General features: G+C 44.3%; 1 protein-coding gene across 6 annotated transcripts in view; it reads left to right on the top strand.

Moving 5' to 3' along the window:
- ptpdc1a (protein tyrosine phosphatase domain containing 1a) overlaps window positions 1-22,866 on the top strand; it is a 40,975-nt gene that overhangs the window by 12,062 nt on the left and 6,047 nt on the right. For 4 of the 6 annotated variants that reach the window (XM_086001692.1, XM_086001695.1, XM_086001694.1 and 1 more), the window contains 3 exons: window positions 13,601-13,738; window positions 15,573-16,891; window positions 21,771-21,956. In XM_086001692.1, coding sequence (XP_085857818.1) covers window positions 13,601-13,738; window positions 15,573-16,891; window positions 21,771-21,956 — 1,643 coding nt within the window. Of the gene's footprint in view, window positions 1-13,600; window positions 13,739-15,572; window positions 16,892-20,413; window positions 20,500-21,770; window positions 21,957-22,866 lie in introns of those variants that run through there. The other 2 variants (XM_086001697.1, XM_086001696.1) reach the window with 2 other exon arrangements.

The following is a 22,866-nucleotide window of genomic DNA, read 5'->3' on the forward strand; positions in this document are numbered from 1 at the left end:
CAACGTAGGCACTGGGATGAAATTCCTAGCCGCTTCCTGGTGGCTGACGAGCTGCTGAGCTGGGGACCAGGGTTCCGTGTGAGGAGGAAGAAAATCGCCAGGCACTCTGAGTGGTTGGCCGTAAACCAGCTCTGCTGAAGAAGAATGCAGGTCGGCCTTAGGCGCTGTGCGAAGACCTAGCAGCACCCAAGGGAGCCTGTCCACCCAACTAGGCCCACGGAGACTAGCACGCAGTGCGACTTTAAGGGACCTGTGGAATCTTTCACACAGACCGTTCGCCTGTGGATGGTAGGCGGTGGTACGATGAAGCTTGGTGCCCAAACTTTGAGCTACGGCGTTCCAAAGCTCCGAGGTAAATTGAGGCCCCCGGTCGGAGGAGATGTCAGCCGGTACCCCGAACCAAGCTACCCACGACGAGATGAAGGCTCTGGAGACATCTGCCGCTGTGGTGGCAACCAAAGGAATTGCCTCTGGCCACCTGGTGGTGCGGTCTACCACGGTGAGGAGGTGAGTGTACCCGCGAGAGGAAGGGAGAGGACCAACCAGGTCCACGTGCACATGGTCGAATCGACGCTCCGGAACCGGAAAAGTGGCGACTGGGGCCTTAACATGGCGTTGTATCTTGGACTTCTGGCAACTCACGCAGGTATTGGTCCAGTCATGGACGTCGAGATGCATGCTCTTCCAGACGAATTTCTTTGCCATGAGTCGTTGTGACGCTCTCATGCCAGGGTGTGACAACCCGTGGATAGTGTCGAAAATTCTCCAGCGCCATTCGACTGGAACGATTGGACGTGGGACGCCCATCGAGATGTCACACAGGAGTGTGGTCCCTGTGGCCTGGAAACTGACATCAGCCACTAGTAAGCTGGAAGGTGCTGTCCGGTATGCCTGCACTTCAGGGTCTGCCTTCTGTTCTTTTGCCAAACCAACATAGTCGACTCCCAGGTGTACTGCATGGAGCTGGGCGTGGGAGAGACAATCCGCCACCAGGTTGTCTTTGCCCGAGACATGTTGTATGTCGGTTGTAAATTCAGATATGTACGTAAGATGACGTTGTTGCCATGCCGACCATGGTTCCGCTGTCTTGGCCATCGCGAAAGTAAGTGGCTTGTGGTCTACAAAAGCCGTGAATGGGCGTCCTTCCAGTAGGAAGCGAAAATGGCGGCTGGCCAGAAACAATGCCAACAACTCCCTATCAAAAGTACTATACTGCGTTCGTTCTTCCACAATTGGCGGCTGAAGAAAGCCAGTGGTTGCCATGTGCCGTCGACCCACTGCTCCTGTACTGCCCCGATGGCACAATCAGATGCGTCGGTGGTAAGGGCAATGGTTGTGCCCGGAAGGGGATGTGCCAACATGGTCGCAGCAGCCAAAGCGTTCTTAGTGTCGAGGAAAGCCTGGTCCATCTGGGGTGTCCAATCGATCGGGCCTTTGCCCGATTTACCTCTGAGGGCCTCGTACAAAGACTGCATCAATAATGCCGCCTTGGGGACGAACCGATGATAAAAATGGACCATTCCCAGAAATTCCTGGGGGGCCCTGACGGCCTGAGGAAGAGGGAACGAGGTGACTGCTTCCACCTTCGTGGCCAGCGGGACGGCGCCTTCTGAGGTGATTGTGTCCCAGGAAATCAATGCTGTGCAACCCAAACTGGCACTTGGCTGGGTTGATAATAAGGCCATGTTGGCCGAGACGAGAAAAAAGGGTATGCAAGTGCGTAATGTGTTCTTTCGTGCTGTTACTGGCAATAAAGGATGTCATCTAGGTAGACGAAGATGAACGGCAGATCGCGCAACACTGAATCCATGAGACGTTGGAAGGCTTGTGCTGCATTCTTCAGCCCAAACGGCATACGAAGGAACTCAAAGAGCCCAAAAGGTGTGATGACGGCAGTTTTGGGGACGTCCTGAGGATGCATGGGCACTTGATGATAGCCTCGGACGAGGTCTACTTTGGAAAAGATGGAATTCCCTGCCAGATGGGCCGAAAAATCCTGAATGTGAGGAATTGGGTACCGATCCAGTGTGGTAGCCTCATTCAGGCGTCTGTAGTCGCCGCATGGTCGCCATCCGCCGCCCGGCTTAGGAACAATGTGTAATGGCGAGGACCAAGGACTATTCGAACGTCGAATAATACCCAGGCGTTCCATTGTATGGAACTCCGCCTTGGCGGCTGCGAGTTTACCAGGTTCCAGCCTTCGCGCTCTCGCATAAACAGGGGATCCTGTCGTGGTAATGTGGTGCGCCACACCGTGCGTCGCGACTGAAGAAGAAAATGTGGGCCTGGTGAGCTCAGGGAACTCACTGAGAAGACAAAAGAACTAATTTGGAGATGGGACTGCACAGGCAACTGACCAAGACATCGCGGTGCTTCGGTGGCAGGGGACCGAGTGAAAAGTGGAGGCACTGATTAGCTGGCAGTGTCGGATGTTGACGAGAAACCCATTTGCGCAGAAGAAATCTGCCCCCAGGATGGCCTGTGAGACTTTCGCCGTGATGAACTCCCAAACAAAACGTTGGCCGCCAAAACTCAACTGGACCCTACGCTTTCCGAACGTGCGAATGGCCGCGCCATTGGCTGCCTCGAGGGGGGGACCTTGACTGCCAGATTGAAGATCTAGCTTCAACGCTGGTAGGATACTGCACTGGGAGCCAGTATCACAGAGAAAACGTCGCCCTGAGAGGGAGTCTGTAATGTATTGGAGTTTCCCTGCAGACCCGACGGCCATCGCAACTCCGGCGCGTCCCTTAGGCCTTATTGATCATCTCAAAAACCGCTGGTTTGAGGTAGGTTTTTTTTTTGGTGAGAAACTGCAGGGCGGACAGCAATTTCTGGCCTTCGTGCCGAAACGAGCGTGGTATGCACACCAGCCTGCAGGAGGAGGAGTCGGATTCACTCTTGTGGGGGATGGGCGCCTCATGGCTGCACAAGATTGTTGTGAGACGGTGAATATTTTATCCGCTTCTGCGGCGAGTTCAGCACAATCCGTGATCGCGGAATTGGCCAAGGCTGTCTGTACTGGCTCTGGTAGTTGACAGAGAAACAGCTCGCGGAACAGAAAACATTGCGATTCCGAGCCCAAAAGCATGAGCATTTGGCTCATGAGCTCTGAGGGTTTTGAGTCCCCGAGGCCGGGCATGGAGATAAGTCTGCGAGCGCGCTCCGACTTGGACAGACCGAAAATCTGCAGTAAACGTGCTTTTAAAGCTTCGTACTTGCCATAGTTCGGTGGACGCTCGAGGAGGCTGACGACCCGCGAGGCCGTGGCGCTGTCAAGGGCGGAGACCACGTAATAATAACGGGTCGAATCCACTGCTACTCCCCGGATTGCAAATCGGGCTTCCGCCTGGAAAAACCACGCGGCCGGTTGTTGCTCCCAAAATTGCGGCAGTTTGAGGGTGACTGGGTTCGTGTCCATGATGTAACTTCAACGAAAATTGTTCGAAGAAATTGGGGTCACCAATGTAGGAACTGGGGTTCCTAGCCGAAGAATTGAGATCGACTCAGAAAATCAAAAACAATAAAATTTTATGAACAAACAAAGCTGTACAGGAAACTGTAGGATACAATGCAAATAGGTTTGGCCTGCTTGAAAGCCTCTCTGGAAACTGCTAGAAGGTTCCGAGCTCAACTGCTAGCAGGTTCCGAGCTCTACTGCTCGAAGGTTCCGAGCTCTGACGTCATCACGTTCTTCCCGCCGTTGAGAGATCACGTGCCGGACGTCATGACGTCATCATGCGGAGTACAGGAAAGAAGCCCTAGTACAGTTAACAGATACATTAAAGGTGCAGCCCCCAGCTGTGCTACATTGCTATAAAAGGAATTATGTACAATTGACCGTAATCCTCTGGTGGTTCTGCCACAATGTTTTTTTTCTTCCTTCCGTCTTTGACGTTTTCTCTATGTCCTTTTTATTTCTGCATGCGTGCTGAATATGTCCCTTTTTACCACAGCTGTGGCAATCCATGTCCACACACCAGCATGCAGACGCAAGATGTCCCGTTTTGCCACAATGGAAGCATGGCCTTTGGCTCTCTGTTCTTACTTTGTGCACTTTTTCTGTTGCACCCAACTGTTGAGCTTCCTTAGCTGCCAATTCCATGGAAATACTGATTTCAATGGCCTTTTGTAGAGTCAGATTACTCTCCGTTAATAGTCTCTTCTGTATGGCTTCAGTTCTCATACCACACACTAGCCTGTCTCTTATAGTATCATTTAGCATGTCATTAAACTCACAGTGCTCTGATAGTCTTTTTAGTGCAGCTACAAACAAGGTCACTGTTTCTCCTTCTTCCTGGTTACGCCTGTGGAACCTGAACCTCTCAGCTATGACTAGGGGTTTGGGTGAAAAATGCCCTTTTAGTATCTCCACAATTTCGTTATATTGTTTAGTCCCTGGTTTATCTGGATGCACTAAAGTACGCAAAAGATTGAAAGTCTTTGGTCCCATCACACTTAACAATGTAGGTACTACTTTGTTCCCTCCAATGTCATTTGCTTGTGTGAAGTATTCAAATCGTTCTGTGTATGAGCTCCATTGTTCGACATTCTCATCAAACGGTCCAATGTTACCGATAACTCCAGCCATTTTCCTTCTCTCAGGCTCCTAATTATTCACTAAGGATCCTTCCAATGTTGAACTCAACTAAAATCACTATCAGTTATTTAGTGCTTCAATTCACAGATTTAAACATTTTAATCTGAGATATAACATGCACAAACACTTAAAATTAGTTTATGCAAATATTAGCCCAGATTAGAATGTTTAAAATTATTTTCAAAAAATCCCATCCTCGTCGCCACTTTTGTTTATATCTCAAGAGTTTAATAACCTTGCTTGTATAACAATTAAAAGAGTACGCAGGAGACAGAGTTCAGTTAACAGCCATCTTGCAAGAGATTCTTCTCCACTCAATGCACTCTATTTCCCATAGTGCATTGCACATCCCAACTACGGTAAGCTATGTGGGACAATTCAAATACAACATTCAAAATACACAACATCTAGCATATACTAAGTGGATCAGATTAAGTACAGATCTAGCAGCCCAAAACTCTGCATCCATTAGGCACTGAGACATCAGCAGCAAAATTATATACCACAATCTTTAACCGCATGGCATATCCCTCACTCCTTGATCAACATCAAGCCAGGAGATCAAATCCGGTTCAATGAGGGTTGTAAAAGGACATGCCAGGAGCAGCACCAAGCATACTTTAGAATGAGGCACTACCTAATGAAGCTACAACACAGGGCTACATAGAATCATAGACAGTTACAGCATGGAAGGAGGCCATTTCGGCCCATCATGTCCGCGCCGGCCAACAAAGAGCTATCCAGCCTATTCCCACTTCCCAGCTCTAGGTCCGTAGCCCTGCGGGTTACAGCATCCCAAGTTCACATCCAAGTACTTTTTAAATGTGGTTAGGGTTCCTGCCTCTACCACCCTTTCAGGCAGTGAGTTCCAGATCCCCACAACCCTCTGGGTGAAGAAATTTCCCCTCAAATCCCCTCTAAACCTTCCACCAATTACTTTAAATCTGTGCCCCCTGGTTTTTGACCCCTCTGCCAAGGGAAATAGGTCCTTTCTATCCACTTTATCTCGGCCCCTCTTAATTTTATACACCTCCAATAAGGTCTCCCCTCCGCCGCCTCTGTTCCAAGGAAAACAAACCTAGCTTATGCAGTCTTTCCTCATAGCGAAGATTCTCTACTCCCGGCAGCATCCTTGTAAATCTCCTCTGTACCCTCTCTAGTGCAATCACATCTTTCCTGTAATTTGGTGACCAGAACTGCACGCAGTACTCTAGCTGAGGCCTAACTAGTGTTTTATACAGTTGAAGCATAACCCCTGCTCTTGTATTCTATGCCATAGCTATTAAAGGCAAGCATTCCGTATGCGTTCTTAACCACCTTATCTACCTGGCCTGCTACCTTCAGGGATCTGTGGACATGCACTCCAAGGTCCCTTTGTTCCTCTACACTACTCGGTGTCCTACCATTTAATGTGTATTCCCTTTCCTTGTTAGCCCTCCCCAAATGCATTACCTCACACTTCTCCGGATTGAATTCCATTTGCCACTGTTCTGCCCACCTGACCAATTTATTGATATCTTCCTGCAGTCTACAGCTTCCTTCTTCAGTTTCAACCACACAGCCGATTTTAGTATCATCTGCAAACTTCTTAATCATACCCCCTATATTCAAGTCTAGATCGTTGATATATACCACAAAAAGCAAGGGACCTAGTACTGAGCCCTGCGGAACCCCACTGGAAACGGCCTTCCAGTCACAAAAACACCCTCTGCTTCCTGTCTCCGAGCCAGTTTTGAATCCAACTTGACACTTTGCCCTGGATCCCATGGGCTTTTAACTTCGTGACCAGTCTGCCATGTGGAACCTTATCAAAAGCCTTGCTAAAGTCCATATACATTACATCAAACGCACTACCCTCATCTACCCTCCTTGTTACCTCCTCAAAAAATTCAATCAAGTTTGTCAGACACAACCTTTGCTTAACAAATCCGTGCTGACTATCCTTGATTAATCCGTGTCTTTCTAAATGAAGATTTATCCTGTCCTTCAGAATTCTTTCCAATAATTTTCCCACCACTGATGTAATTACTCGGTCTATCCTTTTCTCCCTTTTTAAACAAGGGTACCCCATGAACAGTCCTCTGGCACCACACCTGAAGCCAGAGAGGATTGGAAAATGATGGTCAGGGCCTCTTTTGCTTCGCTTAACAGCCTGGGATACATTTCATCCAGGCCTGGGGATTTATCCACTTTTAAAGCTGCTAAACCCCTTAATACTTCCCCTCTCACTGTTTATTTCATCTAATATTTCTCACTCCTCCTCCCTGATAGCAATGTCTGCTTCGCCCCTCTCCTTTGTGAGAACAGACGCAAAGTATTCATTAAGAACCCTACTGACGTCTCCCACCTCCACACACACACATTACCCTCATGATCTCTAATAGGCCTTACCCTTTCTTTAGTTATCCTCTTACTCTTCATATATTTATAAAACATCTTTGGGGTTTCCTTGATTTTACTTGCCAAGAATTTTTCATGCTCTCTTTGCTTTCCTAATATCCTTTTTAATTGCACCCCTGCGCTTTCTGTACTCTAAAGATTCTGCAGTATTTAGCCCTTGGTATCTGTCATATGCCTCCCTTTTTTTCTTTATCCTACCCTGTATGTCCCTAGACATCCAGGGGGCTCTAGATTTGTTAGTCCCACCTTTTTTCTTTAAGGGCACATATTTGGTCTGAACCCTCCGGATCTCCTCCTTGAATGCCTCCCACTGCTCTGACACTGATTTACCTTCAAGTAGCTGTTTCCAGTCCACTATGGCTAAATCCCCTCTGAGCTTAGCAAAATTTGCTTTTCCCCAATTTAGAATTTTTATTCCTGGTCTATCCTTGTCCTTTTCCATAACTACCTTAAATCTAACTGAATTATGGTCACCAGCACCAAAATGCTCCCCCACTGATACGCCTTCTACCTGCCCAGCTTCATTCCCTAAAACTAAGTCCAAAACCGCCCCCTCCATTGTTGGGCTTGCTACATACTGGCTAAAAAAGTTCTCCTGGATGCATTTTAGGAATTCCACACCCTCTGTACCCTTCACACTAATTTTATCCCAGTTAATATTGGGGTAGTTGAAATCCCCTACTATTACTGCCCTATAGTTTTTACATTGCTCAGAAATTTGTCTACATATTTGATCTTCTATCTCCCTCTCACTGTTTGGGGGGCTATAGTACACTCCCAGCAGTGTGATCGCCCCTTTTTTGTTTTTCAATTCGACCCATATGGTCTCGTTTGATGATCCCTCCAGCATATCATCCCTCCTCACAGCTGCAATAGTTTCTTTAATCAATACCACGACCCCCCCCCCTCCCTTTTTACCTCACTCTCTATGCCGTCTGAAAATCCTGTAACCAGGAATGTTGAACTGCCATACTTGCCCCCCTTTCAGCCACGTCTCTGTAATATCTATAATATCATAGTCCCAAGTATCAACCTGTGCCCTCCGCTCATCTGCCTTGTTCGCTATACTCCTTGCATTGACGTATATACCATTTAGTACAGGCAAACCTCCTTGTTGACTACTATCTAGCCCTTGATTCCTCTGTCCTTCCAATTTACTTTCTACGTTTGTTTTCAATACCAGTTTTTCTTCCCTCCCTACTGACTCTTTTTAGGTTCTCATCCCCCTGCCAAGCTAGTTTAAACCCTCCCCAACAGCACTAGCAACCTCCCCCTCCCCCCCGCGAGGATATTGGTCCCAGCTCTGTCGAGGTGCAACCCGTCCGTCTTGTACAGGTCCCACCTCTCCCAGAAACGGTCCCAATGCCTCAGGAATCTAAAGCCCTCCCTCCTGCACCATCCTTCCAGCCACGCATTCATCTGCTCTATCCTCCTATTTCTGGACTCACTAGCATGTGGCACCAGGAGTAATCCGGAGATTATTACCTTTTTGAGGGCCTGTTTTGTAATCTGACTCCTAGCTCCCTAAACTCTGCCTGCAGGACCTCATCCCTCTTTCTACCTATGTCATTGGTACCGATATGGACCACGACATCTGGCTGTTCACCCTCCCCAGAATGCTTTGCAGCCGTTCGGTGACATCCTTGACCCTGGCACCAGGGAGACAACATACCATCCTGGAGTCACGTCATGCATGCTAAAACCAAAAGCACCAGGGTGTAACCAGTCCCACAACCAATGAATCCGAGCAAAGCTCTGTCGCCCTACCACATCTTGTAGAGAACAGAGGTGAACAATTTTTCTTCCAGCACAGATCTGAATGGCGGTTTCCTATACACTACTGAGATGAGCTTCAAAAGTTTGGTGTATAGAACAAAGTAACTAGTTGGTTGGTTTATTGCTTTTCATGCAACAACTTGAGGAGGTCTGCTCTGCCAATTATTGTGAACCCTCTGCACATGACATCTGGCTTTCCTGACGGTTACAGGATGTGATGTGGCAACTGTGATGTGGTGCGGCCTCATTCGTGAAAGATTCCACCAAAGCACTTTTGTTCTGGCATCTCAAAGAAAAGAAGTCCAGCATGTGCATGTACCCAGCTTTACAAAAGCTTTACAAAAGTAATCACTGGTGCTCAGCATGTGTCAGCCCATAATGAGTTTGCAGATGTACATTACAATATGTGGATCTGACAGTGAAAACCAAACCCTGAGCTCCACTCTAACTGATATCAAGCCTACTCCTTCTGAGACCTCCGTGCCTAGAATGTTCATAATTTCCTCGCAGGAGGTTAGTGGACACAGTTGCAGCAAACCACCTTCAGTATATTGATTCTCTTTCTTATTAAAGGCTAGCTGCTTCAGCAAAGAGCAGATCGCCCGTTTTGAGATTTTTTATGACCATTTTTCCATGGAAAGGATTTGAGGAGTTGATTTAAGTGTTGGTTACTAAAAATAGAGACAGGAAAGAGGGGATAAAATACTCTCATGGTCATTGGAAGTTTTTAAATAGAACGCTGCATGGGCTTTGCTGAGACTGTGATTAGAAATGCTGGAGGACATTTAGAAGTTACCTTGTTTAAGTCAAGTAAGATGACCTACTGATGTAAGCAAGCATGGGCTGTTCTTCACTTTGTATAATTTCATGAAAATCAAGTTGTACTGATAACTGCTGTTCTAAATGTTCACCTGACTCTAAAATAAAGTAGCTTATCAATTTGTACCAGGCTTTATTTTGTCCAGCATTTTTTCTTCTGCCTCTGGAAAGATCTGAGAGGTACGTGTGAAAGACGCGAATATCCAACTGAGGTCACGAGGGTACTGTTGTTACACCCCCAGGGGTACGTTATCATAGAATAGTGCAAGACAATTTCCATTAAAAAAAAATAGATGCTCAGACTGCTAATGGGAGTGACTGATATCAGAGCAGATCTGAATTTGTAACGATTGGTTACTGGAATACTGAATTACACTGGTGACAAAGACAATTCAAAATGTTTAAAATTTAACAGTGAGTCGAACAGAAACACTGCGATTTAAAAATAAAAGTCCAAATCAAAAGACGTTAAACTTGAGTTGTCGAGATAGCAGCTGAAGAGAATGTGACAGCGTTTCAGTTAGATTTTGAGTGATGTTCAGAGGAAGAAGAGCAATGCAATAGGATGAATAGTTTTGATGTTTTGTTTTTCTTCTGTTGGCACTTCGGTTCTCATGAGCCTTTATGATAACCGTTCAATTGCCTTCCCCCCCCCCCCGCACCATTATTGGCATCAATAGGCTTTCCAATAGGAATTCCCCGAAGTGTTTGGAAGAGGGGAAGGAAAGAAGGAGCTTGCATTTATATGGCACCTTTCACATCCTCCAGACGTGCTTCAGAGCCAGTGAATTATTTTTGAAGCGTAGACACTGTTGTTAAATTGGCAAATGCAGCAGCCAATTTTTGCACAGCAAGGTTTCACAAACAACAATGAGACCAGTCAGTCTGTTTTCGTGGTGTTGGTTGAGAGATAAATGTTGGCCAGAACACACACAACTCCCCTGCTCTTCCAATATTGCCATGAACAATATTTATCTCTCATCCGAAAGACAGTACTTCCGACAGTGCAGTCCTCTTCAGCACTGTGCTGAAGTGTTGGCATAGATTATGTGCTCAACCTGGAGTGGAGCATTATATGGGACTACATAGGATATACAGCACAGAAACAGGCCATTTGGCCCAACCAGATTATACTCCTCTTGAGCCTCCTCCCATCTTTCCTCATCTAACTCTATCAGCATGACCCTCTATTCCCCTCTCCCTCATATGCTTATCTAGCCTCCCCTTAAATGCATCTATACTATTTGTTTCAACCAGTCCCTATGGTAGCGAGTTCCACATTCTCACCACTCTTTGGGTAAAGAAGTTTCTTCTGAATTCCCTTTTTGATTTCTTGGTGACTATCTTATATTGATGGCCTCTAGTTTTGCTCTTCCCCACAAGTGGAAACACTCTGGGCTGGATTTTCATTGAGGAGGCGTGTAGGAGCGGGACTACAACTTTCGGGGTTGTAGTCCCGCCTCCATCGAGTTGTAGCCAACCCATGCAATTTTGACTTGATTGACCTTGTTGAGCCCGCCCAGCCGGCTCAGCAGGCCAATTAAGGGCCACCCGGCAACAGGTGACATCACAGATTGTCATTTCATCTGTCAAGACCTTTTGACAGATGAAATATCAGCTTTCGACAGCTGTTTGAAGCTGTCAAACACTGACAATCTGTACTCCAGGTTAATTCCTTCCTCTCAGGCTGATTTAGAGATCTCTCCGGAACAGAAAGCTGAATGCTGCAATTTTTGACAGATCACGGCCATTCTGCTTTCTGTGCCGGTGAGATGAGGGACTCCCGAGACCTGAAGGAAGGAAGGCTGTAAAGATAAGTAAAACTTCTTTAAACACTTTACACACACCCAACACACTTACCTCTGCACTCATGCACCCATCACTCACCTGAACACCGGGCATCTCGAACCCTCCAAGTCCTTCAGCCTGACGGCCCGCCTCGCTAACTTGGCGTGGTTTGGAGCCATCGGGAATCCCACACTTCACCAATGAAAATAGGAATTAGGTTAAAAACTGCCTGTTAACTACCTGTTAACAGGCAGTTAATTGACACTAATCCCCTTCCCGCCTCGGGGAGGCGGGTCCCAGCGCGGGTCAGGTACCTGCCTCCTTTGAAACTGGCATGGGGGCGGGATGGGTTCGTGCCCCCCCCCCCCCCAATTTCAGGATTTTAACCCCCCACACGCCTCCTATCTCGCCTCCACTGCCCAAACCCTGCCCTCTGTATCCACTCTCAAAACCTTTCATAATTTTAAAGACCTCTATTAGGTCACCCCTCATATTTGTCTTTTCAAAAGAAAAGGGACCCAGCCTGTTCATCTTTTCCTGCTAGGTATAACATGAATCCATGACTTTGACTTGGAGGAGAGCTTGCTACTACTGAGCCAAGCTGACACTTCTATGGCGAGATGCTAGTCAAGTTATACTGTGTGCAAGAGGAGCTCAGTACCCACCGAATGGTACTTTCATATCAGCATCTACAGGCAGAAGTGCTTTAACAGACAATTAGTGCATGCAGAGGTTCATCTTCTGAAAGGAAGCTGGTACAGCATACCAACAGCAACACTAAAAAAGACTTGCATTTATATCGCGCCTTTCATGAGCACCGGACATCCCAAAGCGCTTTACATCGAATAAAGTATTTTTTGAAGTGTGGTCACTGTTGTAATGTTGGAAACGCAGCAGCCAATTTGCGCACAGCAAGCTCCCACAAACCGCAATGTGATAATGACCAGAAGTTGTTTAGATGTTGATTGAGGGATAAATATTGGCCAGGACACCAGGGATAACTCCCCTGCTCTTCTTCGAAATAGTGCCACCTGAGAGAGCAGACGGGGCCTCGGTTTAACGTCTCATCCGAAAGACGGCACCACACGGAGTGTCAGCCTAGATTTTTGAGCTCCAGTCTCTGGAGTGGGACCTGAACCCACAACCTTCTAACTCTGAGGCGAGGGTGCTACCAACTGAGCCACAGCTGACACTATATGTGAATGCCTGACTGTCAATGCTGGAAGCACCTCCAGCTTTTGTAGCACTGAATGAAAGCCTGCATGCCAGCATGTGTTCAACAGCCTGTGTTTCATGATTGGTTGCACCCATCATAATTGCTGTCCCGAGCAAACTTACCTGCTGATCATCATTGGTAACTGTCTTCAAGTCAGCAGAGAGCCAGGTGCAGAGCTATACCATCTGCTTGAAGGACCCCAGAAGCCACCATGCTAGAGTATAGGGCTGGCCCATCCAGTGATATTAATAGTCAACTATATAGGCCTGAAACTTGGCTCCATTTCCTTGCAGGCATGCTGTAATACTGACCTATGGAGATGGTGCTGTGGAGTAGCACAGAGGTCCACTCTGTTTGCAAGCACCTCGTGCAGCACCACCACCTCTTCAGCAGTCATTGAACAGGTGGTGGGTACTGGGCTGTTCCAACACTTGCCTTTAGATTCTTGCTTGCATTTTTGCTTGTCACTACTTCGCTCCCTCACTGTTTAGCCTTGGCAAAGCCCTCTAATGAGTTGGCATGCCTTCTGAGCTTTTCCAAAGGCTTTCAAAAATATTGCCCCTATTTTGATGTCCTTTAATTGCCCCCTACCCTTTAAATGTCACTTGCATGCAATTTCCACTTGGACTACTAGTGCTGCTTCCTGTCCCTGTCCCAGTTTGGACTTGAAACTATGCAAATGGGCTAACCTTGAAAAAGTTTGTGCAAACTGCACATCTTCATTTGAATCTGTACACAATCTGCCAATAACCATTCTAGTTTAAACGATGCCAATATATGAAAATCAAAGCTTTTTTTTTGCTTTATGCAATCAGGCTTCGAATTCAGCCCAGAAACAAATTAAAGGGTTTCCCTATATGAAAGTTCTAAGGAAAGTCTCAGTTCAGTCTTTTATGGATATGAGCTAACAAATCGAAAACTACATGAACATTTAGCACTGCTGAATTTCATTTTTTTTTAAGAATTTCATATTTTTAAGAATTTCTAACTTTTATTTTCAGATTATTTTTATAATTTTGGATGGAAGGACTATGGAGTGGCTTCTCTCACCACTATCCTTGATATGGTCAAAGTTATGGCTTTTGCCCTACAAGAAGGAAAAGTGGCTATTCACTGTCACGCAGGACTTGGAAGGACAGGTAAGAGATAAGACAGTACTGTTCTTGCAGATTATTTTCTGTAGATGTTTGTGGTTTTCTTTCAGAATTCAGAATACAACTAAATACATATTTGATTAATTGTATCCTGTCCCAAAAAATATTTGAAGTTCACAGTAAAAGTAATTATTTATAATTATATATGTAGTGAATAGCCTGGAGATTTGCTGCACTGTTTAACTCTAACTCACGTTTTCTCCCTTTTTGTATAATGCTGCATCTTATGGTGTCCCAATAAGCAGTAGATCCAGATTTGTACAGCAAAATTTGGTAATGGTGTACAGAAAATTCATTACTGGGATGTGGACGTCACTGGCAAGGCCAGCATTTATTGCCCATCCCTAATTGCCCTCGAGAAGGTGGTGGTGAGCCACCTTCTTGAACTGCTGCAGTCCGTGTGGTGAAAGTACTCCCATAGTGCTGTTAGTAGAGAGGGAGTTCCAGGATTTTAGTGGAGGGAGTGAATGTTTAAGGTGGTGGATGGGGTGCCAATCAAGCAGGCTGCTTTGTCCTGGATGTTGTTGAGCTTCTTGAGTGTTGGAGCTGCATTCATCCAGGCAAGTGGAGAGTATTCCATCACACTCCTGACTTGTGCCTTGTAGATGGTGGAAAGGCTTTGGGGAGTCAGGAGGTGAGACACTCACCCCAGAATACCCAGCCTCTGGCCTGCTCTTGTGGCCACAGTATTTATGTGGCTGGTCCAGTTAGGTTTCTGGCACTTGTGTGGCGTGAATGTTACTTGCCACTTATCAGCCCAAGCCTGAATGTCATCCAGGTCTTGCTGCATGCAGGCATGGACTGCTTCATTATCTGAGGAGTTTCGAATGGAACTGAACACTGTGCCATCATTAGCGAACATCCCCACTTCTGACCTTATGATGGATAGAAGGTTATTGATGAAGCAGCTGAAGATGATTGCACCTAGGACACTGCCCTGAGGAACTCCTGCAACGATGTCTTGGGGCTGAGATGATTGGCCTCCGACAACCACAACCACCTTCCTTTGTGCTAGGTATGACTCCAGCCAGTGGAGAGTTTCCCCCTTGATTCCCATTGACTTCAATTTTACTAGAGCTCCTTGATGGCACGCTCTGTAAAATGCTGCCTTGATGTCAAGGGCAGTCACTCTCGCCTCACCTCTGGAATTCAGCTCTTTTGTCCATGTTTGGACCAAGGCTGTAATGAGGTCTGGAGCCAAGTGGTCCTAGCGGAACCCAAACTGAGGATCGGTGAGCAGGTTATTGGTGAGTAAGTGCCGATGACACCTTCCATCACTTTGTTGATGATTGAAAGTAGACTGTTGGGATGGTAATTGGTTGGATTGGATTTGTCCTGCTTTTTGTAATGTAAGAAACTATTTTTCTTTTTTGAGAGTATGTTGCCTAACTTTTACTTCAATTTTCCCTTTGGGTGTCACCTGACCATGCCCTGCCCTGTGGCTAAGAGGGCAGGGGTTAACTGACCTCTGCCAATGTCATGTTTGAGTTGGGCATAATGAGGGATGTAAAATCTCCTTATGCCCAACTCACCCTCTAATTTTTCTCTCCCCACCCTGTTGGGAGGTGCATCGAACTTGAGAGTGGAATTGTGCCTTTATAGAGTTCCAACTATTTAGGTTATATTATTTCCTTTACCACTTGGTTTAGAGATGCTTTATCCCACACAGCTAGAACTTCATCTGGCATAGCTCTAGTTTGGTGTAGTAAAACCCAACAGAAAATCTTGCTTTTCATTCTAGAATGCATCTTTGAGTCATAAAAGGTATTTCATTCTGAATAATTTTGTTTAACTTTGAAACTCCCTTGTATCTCCTTAGGAGTCTTGACAGCTTGCTACCTAGTCTTTGCAACAAGGATGAGTGCAGACCAAGCAATACTGTTTGTTCGTGCGAAGAGGCCAAATGCAATTCAGACCCGTGGGCAGTTGTTGTGTGTCCGGGAATTTTCCCAGCTCCTGATTCCATTACGAAATGTATTTTCTTGCTGTGAACCAAAAGCGCACGCTGTTACAATTGCTCAGTACCTCATTCGCCAGCGTCACCTGCTGCACGGGTATGAAGCGCGGCAGCTCAGACATGTGCCAAAAATAATTAACCTGGCTTGTAAATTGTTAATAGACTTTGCAGAAAACAAGCAATTGATTGAAGAAGGAAGTATAGAGATCCCAGATCTTTCAGCAGAAATTGAAAAGACTGTTTCACAGTTGTCCATAATTCAATTGGATAAAGAATTTGATAGCCAAGGCTTTGATATGGGAGATCATTTTGAGCACAATGTGGTGTCTGCAACGGAATTTATTCCTAATGACTCGGTAATGGTTAGTGAGCAAGAATTTGACCCTCTTTGGAAACGCCGTAATGCAGACTTCCTTCAGCCCTTGTCCCACCTGAAAAAGCGCCTCAGCTATAGTGAGTCAGATCTTCAGAGAGCTGAACTCTTTACAGAGCAAAGTGAGACACCTCTTACAGCACCTACACAGATGGCTTTCTCTGGCAAGTTCCATCCACAAAGTTTGTCTCAGCTCAATCTCAGACAGCCCAGTCCAATGCCAATGGACACTAACCATATCAGCCCATCTGTTCTGAAAATACCAGAGCTTTGTCTTATTAAGCAAAGTCCATCAATTACCTTTAGATCCAGTCTCTGGGAATGTCACAAATCTTATAATGCAAATGACCAAAAAGTGGAATCTCCTCTTTTTCTAAGGAGAAAACTGCCAAAAGAGATCCATAGAACATTTTCCTTAAGATCATCAACTACAGCTGCTGCACTAAAATATTTGATCTCTGAGACACCTAATACAGTTATCACTTCTTCTCATGGTACTAGTAAAATTAATGAGGAAGAATGTACCAGGGTTAATACCACCAGTAAACAGAATGCCAGGGCTGCGAAGGAAAACTTTTTCCCTTCTCCACTCTGCAAAAAATCTACAAATAAAGCTTCAGTAATTCACAAAAAAGTGTTTCTGATTCGGGATGAAGAGAGAAAAGCTAACTGGCCAGCTGAAGATATTCCATGTATTACTATGCACTCAGAATTGAGCATTGAAGGAAGGAGATTGGCAGCAGGAAAAGCCCTGGCATTTTGCATGGATTTTGATGAAGATCTCATGGATAAAATTGAAATGTGGCAGGTGAGTTATTTTGCAATATATTTACAGTGTATAACTTAATTGTTTTAATTAACATTTGTGATATGAATTATATCTGATGTCATCTCCCGCCCGTCCCCGTCTCCCGCCCGTCCCCGTCTCTCGCCTACCAGTACACGCTTTCCCAGGTTTCAAATTATAGCCCATTTTGGACTCTTTCCAATTGTCCGAAGCTGACGCTGTATTGGTAACAGTGGTGGTTTTTATTTGATATAAGACTTAATAGATTATAGAATTTGAGCAGCAGTTTACAAGGTACAGTGGAGAATTATATTACCCCGGTGTTCCTTGTGTAGAAGTTGTAACGTCCTGTTCCACGTTCCTCCTGCAGTTCGCCCTCGTTCACCCTCCAGGTGCTCGCTGTTGAATCTTCTACACTGAGTGGTTCCAAGCCCCCTGGTTATACCTCACAAACAGGAACTTGCAGCACAATTCAGCCAATCACGTTTTCTCCCATACTCCCCCCAAACCTACCCAATCATATTGATGATGCAGACAGGCCAGTCTCATCACAATCTTCTATTGTCTCTGGGTTAATGGCCCATCCTGCAGACCTTGAAACTAACAGCCTTACTGAATGTAATCAAGTCTCAAAACATTGTCCTCTTTACTAATTTAACTAGAGGAATGAATGTAACTGGCCTAGCAAAGCTAAGAGATTAAATGTAGTCTACCAAGGCTACAAGATTACAAACTAATCAAAGTGGTTGCAGATTGGGCAAAGAAAAAAACAGCATACTTGGATCGGTTGCTCCAAATACCTTTTTTAAACCCATACTTCCTTACAAAATATCAACCAATCTTTAAACTCAACACTGCCTCTCACCTACTTTTCTCTATTACTCTGGTCCTTGCTCTATAGCAGCCAAAAGGACACTTAGCAGCGTCAAGCCCAGGGTGCACAATCACTTTAACCATTATCAGGCCACCACAAGACTTGATTGAAGGTTGACTAGGGTAGTGCGGTTGATGTTGTTGTGTATATGGATTTTCAAAGGCGTTTGATAAAGTACTACATAATAGACTTGTTACGAAGCGATTCATTTTGGTAGGAAGAATGAGGATTGGCAATATAAACTAAATGATACAATTTTAAAGGGAGTGCAGGAACAGAGAGACCTGGTGGTGTATGTACACAAGTCTTTGACGGTGGCAGGACAAGCTGAGAAGGCTGTTAAAAAGACATACAGGCTCCTTGGCTTTATAAACAATGCATAGAGTACAGAAGCAAGAATGTTATGCTAAACCTTTATAAAACACTGATTAGGCCTCAGCTGGAGTATTGTTTCCAATTCTGGGCACCGCACTTTAGGAAGGAGGTCAAGGCCATGGAGAGGGTGCAGAGGAGATTTACTAGAATGGTACCAGGGATGAGGGACTTCAGTTATGTGGAGAGACTAGAGAAACGGGTTGTTCTCCTTGGAGTAGAGAAGGTTAAGGGGTGTTCAAAATCATGAAGGGTTTTGATAGAGTAAATAAGGAGAAACTGTTTCCAGTGGCAGAAGGTTTGGTAACCAGAGAACATAGGTTTAAGGTGATTGGCAAGAGAACCAGAAGGGACATGAGCAAAATAAACGACACAGCAAGTTGTTCTGATCTGGTGTGCACTGCCTGAAAGGGCGGTGGAAGCAGATTAAGTAGTAACTTTCAAAAGGGAATTGGATAAATACTTGAAGTTGAAAAATTTACAGGGCTTTGGGGAAAGAGCAGGGGAGTGGGACTAATTGCATAGCTCTTTCAAAGAGCCGGCACAAGCACGATGGGCCCAATGACTTTCTGTGCTGTATCATTCTAAGATTGTGTGATATGCCCAGATATGGAATAAAGCTCCCTATATTTGTCTCCAACTTCAAGAGCTTCCCACTACTGTACCTTTGCGATTTTTTTCCATTTCCCATGTTAACTATCCTTGGCTTCTTTTATGCTATGATTCTGAATTTAGTGCTGAACTGTGGGTAGTTTTGTGCCGTGAGGCCATATCCATTAATAACTGATTAAAACGGTCACTCATTTCATGTTGAACTCTTACAGCTGGTAGTGAGAAGAGATTTTAATCCCATCAGTCTGGGCTGAATTGGAACCCTGTGCTTCCTGGTCTCCCTCTTTTGTATTTTGATAAAATATATATGATGTCATAAGCTGCAAGAATTAAGCTTGGGCGGTTTATACTCAGCATCTGAACTCTGCAATGAAGCCATTCCCTTTAATCAGTCCTATAATTTATTATGCTCTATAACGTCTACATTTTGAATTTGGTGGGGCAGCTTTGATTAATTGTCTGTCCATTATTTGTTTGCCAGTAGCAGGCCTTATGGTCAGTAATGATGATCAAGCAATGCTATGCAGCTGATGTACGTCAATCACCTAAATGATGTTGAATGATAATCTACAACTGATTAATGGGAAATAAGGCATTTACATTTTATTAGATCTAACATTTTAAAAAGCCAATTTAGAGTTACTCAATGAATTGCCTTTTGAATTGAAAATAACATCTGTGACTTTATGAATTTATTTCTGAACTTCAGAGTTCAACCTCAAAATTTCACCATGGCTTTGATCTCCAAAAAGACATGGCAAGAAGTCATTTGAAAACCAGCATCCTGTTACCATAAATTATTCATGCACTCTTCTGGTGATTGCACAGATCGTGTTTACACAGTTTGACAAATGTTTTGACAAGCCAAAACCCTTCACATTTAAGGCTGAATTCTTTTGAATTGAATAAATTTTGGAACAGTTCCATGGTCAGTCTGAAATTAACTATCTTTTAACCCTTTAACTGGATTATAGCTTATTGAAAATCTTATTATTGCATTAAGCTCTGGATGTTTGGAAGTTATGTTTAAAGCTAACCTTTGATTTAAAAAAAAGTTTCTAACTGCCATCTGTATAATTTCACTAAACAGCATAAAGCCACGTTTTGTTCTTCAAATTATTATACAAAAAGGTGCCATGGAAACTAAACCCAGATGTTTTACATGTTTACTAGTAGAGATATTTAGTAGTATGATTAAAAGGGATAATACTATTTTATGGATTTATTCTGGTGCAGAATATAATGCACAAAATCTTCAAATTAAAAAATTATAATTATTGAAATATAGATATTACTGTTTTTGACTGGCTTATGAACACTTAATGTGTTTAATGACATTCCTTGTGCTATTTTAATAATAACCTGTGTGTTAAGTTTTCAAGTGCAAATATTGCTAATGGTATTTTGTGGGCAGCAGCCTTGATTGTTTCATGCATAATTAATGGCAGTAGATTTTTTTCAATCCCAGTTTTGCCATTATTTATTATTTCCTGTATGTTGTAATCACATAAAATATAACCAACAACTAATCATTTAAAAAGTGCTAAAACCAATATCATTAAATGAGAAGTACAATAAGTGGGAAAGGCAACACTGTCAATATAAATAATGTGTTTCAAAATGTCCTGCATGGTAGTTGATAATCCTGTTTTCATCATTATCATGGTTAGCAATTAACTTCATAGGGAATCCCGCAGAGCAGCATTCGGACTGTTCCTGGAAACTGAATGAGGGGTGTTCCAGAGCCACTGCTGATACTTCAATAGCTGAGGTCAGTCAAGCAACTGCTTATGGAATCATAGGGGGTAGTTTTCACCTTCATCGCTTGGACGTAAACTAGTAGACCGGATCACCTGCCTGTTATAGAACCCGCCTGAGTTTCATTTTGGCCGATCTGCTCCACCAGTTTACCGCCCAAACAGTGATGGTAAAAGGTAACCCTGTAGAAATTAACGTGCAGAAGGAGGCCATTCACCCCATCATGCCCGCCAGTGCTAGCTCTTCAACTGGAGCTATCTACTGAATCCGATTTCCTTGGCTTTTCCCTATATCCTTTTAAATTCTTCAATTTAAAATATTATCCAGTCTGCTATTAAATGATGCTGTAGTCTCTGACTCAATAGCCACATGTGCAAAGCATTTCATATTCTAATAACAGTTTGTGTGGAAAAATTCTTTTAACTTTCCCACTTAATCCTGAGTGAGCCCCTATTTACCAAGAACTGGGAACCACCATTTATCCTCTCAAAACCTGTCAAAGATTTGAAAACCTTAATCAGATCGCCCCTTAAACTTTTACGTCCAGTGTTAAAAAAAAAAATTCTTAATTATAACCACTCATTCTTGGTATCGTAACAGTGAATCTTTATTGTATCCTTTCCATGTCTTTTCATAAGGAGGTGTCCATAACTGTCTCTGGTATTCTAACTGTGGCCTAAACAATGCCTTGTACTAATTCTAGTAAGAGGGGAGACCAAATAATTGTATGCCTGTATGGAACAAAGTCAATGAATATCAGATAGAGTTTTAAAAGTTTTTTTCAAACATCATTTGGACGAGTAAGTATTTCACATTGAAATGATTCCTCTATGCATTCTCCTCTCTTCAAGAGATATAACCATATATCAACATTAAGAAATAAAATCCCATACTTGCTCATTTAATTGAAAATAGATTGTACAATTGAAAATTAGATCAAAGGTTGAGTCTATCTATCTTCCAACATGTCTTCTATTTATAAGATAGTTCACTCAAAATCCGTTTTTGCTACTCATTATACTTGGAAAATTCAGAACTGCTAATAAGCTGTAATATGCCAACGTTCATAAGATAAAGGAAAGACCAATGCCTAGAAGAGTTGCCAGGGCTGTACTTTTATTTACTTGGATTATTTTAGAATTGTTATGCCCTCATTGCCTGTATATGCATATCAATGTTTTTTTTTATCTGTGTTGGCGGTTATCATAGAGCTGACTATTCACACCATCTTGTCAAGATTTTTGCTAAATTCAATTGTAACCAATATTTTCATTTTTGTTTTAGCGTGAACTAAATGTCAGAGAAGGAACTTGGGAAAGGATTTGTACAGAGAAGAATCCTTATGTGGTGTGCAGTCTTATGTGGTCCTGGCTTGAGCAGTTGAAAGAACCTGTTATAAGTAGGCCAGATGTGGAAGCCTTAGCACATAAATATATGGACCCCATTAAAGCTTTTTACTCATTAGAAAAGGTAATCTTTAGCATTTTTATTTTCATATCCATCTATTATAGAGTCATAGGGCTGGATTTTACCAGCCCCGAGGAGGCGGGACTGGCGGGAAAATGGCAGAAACTGGGAGCGGGTACCAACCCCGCTCCCAACCCGCCTCCGTGCCATCTTCCCGGGAGGCGGGTCCCCAAGTTGCGCAGGGACCTGACTCCTTGAAGCGGGAAGGGGACTAGAGCCATTTAACTGCCTGTTAACGGGCAGTTTTGAGGCTTTTCCCCATTTTACGCCTGCAACTGCGGGCTTCCCGACGGCTGCGAACCTCGCCAGGGTCAGCGAGGCGAGCAGTGAGTCTGCGGGGGTGAGAGGGATCGATATGTCAGCTGTAGAGGTGAGTGATGGGCGCACGTGTGGACAGGTAAGTATGAGAGGGGAGTGTTAAGTTTTGGAAAAAGTTTCACACGCTGACAATTCATCTGTCAAAATATTTTCGACAGATGAAGCGTCCTACGCTGCCGTAATCTGTCAGCGGCTTTCCCTTAATTGGCCGGTAGGTGGGCTTAACAGGGCTAATCAAGGGAAAATAGCGTGGGTGCGTCAGACGTCGCTGGGGGCGGGACTAGAACCTGGAAAGCAGCAGTCCTGCCCCCAACCCGTCTCGGCTGGCAAAATCCAGCCCATCGAGTCCATTCTAAGCATTACCATAATAAAATGAGTTTTTCACTAGCTTTTCTGTTAAACCCCTATATTAATGTATTATTTTAACAGTTATCACTAGGAAAAGGTGAACCACAAATTCTCTGGGGGAGGGAAGTAAGCTATTTTATTTGATACCTAAATTGGACACATTATTGAAACCTACAGGGTGCAACTCATACCCTGCTTATGAGTCGTAGCCTGTGGCTGGAGTCAGATATTCATTCTTATCCATATA

The sequence above is a fragment of the Somniosus microcephalus genome, chromosome 11, assembly GCF_052327205.1.
Source record: "Somniosus microcephalus isolate GS21.2 chromosome 11, FLI_Smic_1.0, whole genome shotgun sequence".
Taxonomy (NCBI): domain Eukaryota; kingdom Metazoa; phylum Chordata; class Chondrichthyes; order Squaliformes; family Somniosidae; genus Somniosus; species Somniosus microcephalus.